Consider the following 7,095-nt stretch of genomic DNA (forward strand, 5'->3'; position numbering starts at 1 on the left):
GTTGTACCATGGAAGAGCTGGATGTCCCTGAACTCTCTTACTTGCAGGCAGTCATGAAAAAGACCATGAGATTACACCCATCGGCTCCACCTTTGCTCCCAAAAAGAAGAGATGCAACCATAGAGGTTGGCATGAATTTCCAGGGCAAGGATTTCCAGTTCATCCCATTCGGGGCGGGGAGGAGAATCTGTCCTAGCATGCCTTTGGCCATCCTCATGGTTTATCTCATTCTAGCCTCTCTCATCCACCCTTTTGCATGGAAGCTACCCGACAGAATGGCACCAGAGCAACTCGATTTGAAAAAAAAGTTTGGCATAACTATGCATAAAGCAATGCTTTCACGACCAACTCGGGCTCCGGTTGTCTGGTAGGAGTAGATAGTGCACGTCACCCTGCATTGGGACGTTGCAGGTTCAAAACCCAATGGTACAGTTGTATAACTGGTAAAGGTCTGCCTAACCCCAGCTTGCCTTCAAAAAAAAAAGCAGTACCTTTGTGAGTGGTTCCCCTCTCCTTTATTGGAGATGTAAAATATATTTTGGTGCAAGGAGAAACTAGTCATCTATGCCCATGGATTCAATGTATATCATTCAATGTAACAACTTTGTTTTTATCAAAAAATATTAACTTTGTTTAAATACAATTCATACATCACCACTCTCTAACACAAAATTTAGACTTTCAAATGTGTAGCTACAAACTCAAATCTGTTGGTAAGGGTCTGCCTAACCCCAGCTTGCCTTTCAAAAAACGAAAAAGCAGTGCGTGCAAGGAGAAACTACAGTCATCTATGCCCATGGATTCAATGTATATTATTCAATGTAATAACTTTGTTTTATCAAAAAAATATTAACTTTTTTTAAATACAATTCATACATCTCCACCACTCTCTAACACAAAATTTAGATTTTCAAATGTGTAGCTACAAACTCAAATGTGTTGGTCATGTGCTACAAACTACAACAATTTCAAGCATTTTCACCAGTAATCATTACAAGAACATAATCCATCACTGAAGTGATGAAATCTGAGCCTATCCCTTACTATTATTTCTCTATTGTAAGCACTGGAGATGAGCTTTGTCTTGGAGTGGCATTCCCTACAGACCCTCAAATTCTTCACTATTCGAAGTGTCATGTTTCCTGGTGTCTTTAACAAACCAAAGGCAATGGCCAACATCTCACTGTGATAATAGCCCATACTTCCTAACCATTCTTCGGAGTCCAACAATGAAGCAGAATATTTTTGTTCACTATAGCCTATTGTGTTCATGATCTCCTTCGCTTTCTCATGGATCTCCTTATAATCAGTGTGTGAATGATCCCCCACCACAAATTTGTGAACACCACCATCAGCTTCTATCCAACTCCAGCCAGGTTTTGTCTTGATCCCCTGGTCTTTAATCATTTTCCGCATTTTAACTACACCCGGCATGTTCCCGGTATCAGTGTAGATTCCGGCAAGGAGCATGTAGTCACCTGCATTATACTCACCCAACTGCACTAGATTTTGCATTGCAATTTCACCGAATTTCGAATTTTTGTGGGTCTTGCAGGCACCAAGCAAAGTCCTCCAGATTATTGAATCAGCACCAACCAGAATCCCTTGAGCAACCTCAAATGCCTTTTCCAGTTCACCTGCACGGCCATAGAGATCCACCATGCATCCATAATGCTTAGCATCAGGTTGTACATAAAATTCACTGCTCATCCTCATAAAATACTCCTTCCCTTCACTAACTAAGCCTTGGTGGCTGCATCCACACAACACCCCAACAAAAGTAATGGAATTAGGCTTGAATCCAGCCATGCACATCTGCCTAAAGACTGCAATTGCCTCATCACCACGACCATGAATACCCAAACAAGCAATCAGGGAGTTCCATGTATAAATGTCTCGGTACCACATGCTTCCGAAAACATGTTTAGCTCCATCAATGCACCCGCATTTAGCATACATGTCAATCAAAGCATTGCCCACATAAACATTGTCAAGAAACCCATTTCGCCGGGCAAAGTGATGAAGTCGTTCACCAAGCCCCAGAGCTCCAACATGAGCACATGACGAAAGCAAGCTGACGAGCGTAAATTCATCGACACCCACATCAGAGTTGATCATCCGAGCATAAATCTGCAACGTTTCTTCATGAAGTCCAGCCTGAGAATAGCAGGCCAGCATGGCGTTCCAACAAATCATGTCCCTGTGAGTCATTTCATCAAACAGTTGGCGACAACATTGTATAAGAGAATTTCCAGCATAAGCACGGAGCACATTCGTCTGAACGATGATGTCGGAGGCGAACCCACGTTTCAGGATCGATGCGTGGACCTCCTTGCACTTCTGCTGCACCAACCCAGCTCTCGTGCAAGCTTTCAGCAAAAAGGAGAAGGTGTACGTATCTGGTGGAAACGAGGCTGCCACCATTGTGTTGTAATAAAAGATTGCTTTCAAGGGGAAGGATGGGCTCTGGGAGAAGGCTCGGATGATGGTATTCCAAATGTGGACGCTTGGCTTGCGGATGTGGTGCAGAACCAAGCAAGCCCAGTGAAGGTTACCGAAGACAGAGAGGGCGTAGAAGTTTACCAACACGGTTGCTATGGATACATTGTGCTGGTAGCCGTTCAAGAGAACTTGGGCATGGATTTTCTGAAGAGTTTGGAAGGTGGTGCATCTTTTGAGGAGAGAGAGAATAGTGTTGATTCGATGCAGGGGAACCACAACACCCATTGTTGGTCTGGTAGCTACTATGCCTTTTTACTCACTAGTAATGTGCTGGTGCTCTGCACCAAAACAAAAAAAAGTTGAGAGAGATGTTCATGTTCAAATTGACAACTCACAGGAGGATTAAGAGTCACAAAACACCAAAAATAAAAATCTGTTAATTAACTATGTTTTGTAATATATCAGTGGAAAGGTTTTACATCCTTATATTAGTTTATAACCCAAATCCATTTGTTAGTTTACGTGAAGAGTACCAACAAAATAACAAGCCCTTCCACCAAATATTACCTTTCTTTAAATCACATTGGTTCACAACAACTCAAATATTTGTCAAAACAAAATTTGGAAATCCCATATAAGAAAGGAACTTCGTTTTCTTCAAGTTGTCCAAAAAGCATAGCAGGAACTTTTCTTATTCTCACACTTTTGAAAACCTGAATAAAAAAGGTATGTACATGTCAAAAATATGTTACATATGAAACGTATTTACGAAGTCAACATGAATAGAAGAGATTAAGAGAAGGCGAAACAGAGAAAAACAGGTAAAACAACATAAATGAATGAATTAATAACGTGGATAATGGGAAGTGAAAGAGATGGAAGCAACTTCTTTGGGGATAATGAGAGAGAGAGTGGGGGAATGGTTTCAAAGAGGGAGGAGGGGAATTAAATGTCCACGTTGGAGAGAGAGAGAGAGAGAGGTGGTTTTGATAAATACATTTTTGAAAAGGTTTGTGAACTATGGAGATTATTGCCATATTTAGTGGGAGGATGGGGAAAAGGGTCAAAAGAGATAGTTAAGAAGATAAGGGGGAAAGAATTGGGTGAAAAAGTTTAGAGAGAGAGAAAGGTTTAAAATAATGGTAATAAAATTAGTGTATTGGTAAATAAAATCTTAAAAGTTGATGTAGCAACTGTTTTAGCAAGGTTGTAAGTATGGTATCCCTAATGGTCAGGCCCAAAATAAGATATGCATCATATTGTATCTTAAAATTCATATTTTTTAATAAAAAATTCAAAAAAATTAAAAAATCAAAAATCAAAATAATAACAAAAATTCTAAAAAAATCATAACACATGAAACAATAATGAATTGCGCAAAACATAACCATAAAATCATATATGAAGCATTTATGTCTCTATGAGCTGCATAAGACATGATCAAACATCAATTATCTCACAAAAACAATGCAAAATATTAAATATCTTACAATTAAAAATATATCGTAAGACTCATATTTTTATATTACATAAACAAAAATATTATGAAAATAGTTGCACTCATTTTTCAATCGATTTTCACTCATTACTTGAGTGCCCCATTGCCATGTAGGGATGGCAGAGGACCGGGGCAGAGAAGGGATACAAGGTCTCCACCCTCGCCCTGTCTCAAAATTTCGCCCTCCATCCCCACATAGGTTTTGATTTTAACCTCTATCTTTGTTTCATGTCTTCCATCCCCAATCCAAATGAGGTGAGGCGAGGCGAGGATCCGATTTCTCTCTGGGTCACTGTCATCCCTAAAGGTATTTTAGTTATTTTACTAACGAGAATCAGGGATGGGGCGGGGTAGGGGAAAGTGTAAGTTCATCCCCCCTTTCATCCCTATATGGGTTTTGATTTTAACCTTCATCCCCGCCTTCATCCCTGTTTCATGTCCTCCATCCTCGGTCCAAATGGGAAGAGGTGGGGCGAAACCTTATTTTTCCCCGGTGACTGTCATCCTTATTGTCATGCTGGATCATCTAATGTCATCTTTGTTGGAGGAGTGTAGAGCCTAATTTCTACCTTAATATAAATCTCTAATTTCTCCCGTAAGATGGAGGCTTTGGGGCATCAGACTCTAAGACAAAAAAAAAATTTAAGGTTAGTTTTATAATTTTACTCATAATAAAGATTTTTTATTTTAACCCACTTTTTTTAGTGAAAAAATGATGAAAATGCACTCTTACTTGAGCAAACCGTAAAAACCTTTTATTTGCGTACGGATCGACCCTCAAATCGCTCTCACGATTCTTAAGGTGCGTGAATACTCCTCTAATGACCTCTACACAAATGAAGAAGTCGACCTTCAAGAGGCCTTTAAAACCTAAAAAAATAAAAACAAGTTTCGACATTTTTTAAAGTGTGTCAAAGGTGTATTGTATGATACACCCTATATCGTACGATATGGCACGATACAAGGTTGTATCATACGATACAGATACGATAAATGTTCATATCGCGATATAAGTGTTTATCGTATCTTTTTTTCCCATAGTAACAATATGTATCATACTGTATCTTACGATACTTATAAACATTGTGGTTTAGAGAGAACATGAAATGAGGCATCTCTAGGAAAAGAGAGAGAGTGAGAGAGAGTAGAATGTTCCCATTTTTTAGGGGGCTTGTCTGAATCAGTTTATGGTGCTTTCTTCTTCTTGTGATAAAAAGCACAACAAAAATGACATCCATGGTGAAAATGGCATGTGATCTGCAAAAAGTAGTAATGAGAAATGTCACATCTGATCTAAGATCTCAACAAAAATGTACATAGCTGATCACAAGATTAACTTCATGGAGCTTTTTAAATATAGTTTGGTTATTTGACACTCAGTAGACCAATTTCCTTTGTTTCTGTGAACAATTCTGAGTGCACTTTTAATTTGAAGATGAAAGACACTACTGTCAATGGCTTACCATGAGATTTTTCTTGAGTTGTCTATTATTGTTATATCACTAGTATTTTAATAAATTTCTGGTATGCTTCGAGAATGGCTACTGTCAATTGTTTTTTCCATTGTAGAATTGCACGCCATGGATGGAACACCACAATTTGTCTATGTCAAATGCTTAAGAGGTTGATCATGTTTTATGTTTGTGTTGCACCTCAGTGCTTACAAATGTTGAATGGTTTTGTATCTACCTGAAAATTTATGCCTTTTATGAAATGACCACATGCAACAGGAATAGCCTATTGATTGAGGAGAATTTGAAAACTTAGAACTTCAGGTTTCAACAGTTGGTAAGCTTTTCTATATACCATTTAGCAAAGAAGTTATGCAAACTCTTTTGCAGGTAAGTGTGTTTGAATCACTTAAAACATCACACAAAAATATTTTGAAATATTGCTACATTGGTTATTTATTTGTACAAGTGCGCAACGAGCATGTTTTCAAATCCCTATAGAATCTGTCAAAGTTAAAGAGCACATGTACTTTAGCGTAATATTCAGGAAATCTGTCAACTAACTGCTCATGTTGTTTACTATAGCTATGCGCCTATCCATTTGTTAGAGGCATTTCAGGCATGCCACAAGAAAATAGTAGGTATGACAAAGAGGACCATTTTTCTTCTAAAAAAGAAGTAAAGCATAAGACCCTTTTTTTTATGATCAAGCTGAGGGATTAAGGCCCTTCTCCTTCCCAGTAGACAAGCCCTACTGGTGGCTATACAACCATCCATACCAGTGGGGTTCAAACTTGCAACGTCCCATCACATGGTGACTTGCACAAACTGCTCCTACCAAACAGATGGAGCCCACGTAAGACCATTTAAAAATGCAAACAGTTTCATATAGAAATGCCTAGACTTGTTTCTTAACTTTTAAATCTTTTAATTGATCAGTTCAGGATTAAACTTTGTTACACAGTCAGAACTTTAAAATAAGACACTAACTTGCTATATCTATGAGCTACTCGATGCTTCTCAATATTCAATTTACAGAACTATTAAAAAGTAAATATCAAGGAAACATTATGCTTTTTCAGTTTTTTCTAAAAATCAAAAAATAATTTCTCAGTTTTTTCATGCTCTTGTCTTGTTAGTAATATAATTACACCAAGTCTCAAACGAAGGAAGAAAACTTCAAATCTTTCACCATAGTTCAGAATGACCACAAAAAATCCCACTTTGCCTGTTTTCATAGGTGAACAAAGAGAATACATACTATATAGATAATAGTACATATATTAACTCAATAATCACAATGGATGAATTCACAAGCAGTTACCAGCCGCAAATATCATCAAACAGTTGTCAGGTGCTTTATTTTGCAACAAATATTGAAAATCAAGCATCGGAATTGCTAAATTTGTAAGAATTTGTCACACAACCGAGAGTGATCTTATTCCTACTCATTATTTAGATGCAGCTTTTTTAGTGTAACGACCCAAACAGGGGCCTCTCGAGCACGGGTTCATGTACATTAGTTTTTAAAGAAAAAATATCAAAATAACTTCAAATCATGGCAAAATTTTATTTATTTATTTATTTTTATAATAAGGTCCATATATCCATCAATAGTAATAATTATTATCCTAATAAAAGTATTCAAATTACATATTTTGAATTAAAAAATGCAAAGATTAAAAATACTTCAAGTACTTAGAT

At 37.5% G+C, this 7,095-nt stretch overlaps 1 protein-coding gene across 1 annotated transcript; it reads right to left on the reverse strand.

Moving 5' to 3' along the window:
• Nucleotides 1-978: 978 nt before the first annotated feature.
• On the reverse strand, nt 979-2,727 carry LOC149821120 (Pentatricopeptide repeat (PPR) superfamily protein). The gene has a single exon (XM_089981903.1). The coding sequence runs from the start codon at nt 2,725-2,727 to the stop codon at nt 979-981; it is 1,749 nt and encodes a 582-aa protein (XP_089838029.1).
• Nucleotides 2,728-7,095: the final 4,368 nt, after the last annotated feature.

This window comes from Nuphar pumila, chromosome 12 (assembly GCF_984573655.1).
Source record: "Nuphar pumila chromosome 12, dmNupPumi1.hap1.1, whole genome shotgun sequence".
Taxonomy (NCBI): Eukaryota; Viridiplantae; Streptophyta; class Magnoliopsida; order Nymphaeales; family Nymphaeaceae; genus Nuphar; species Nuphar pumila.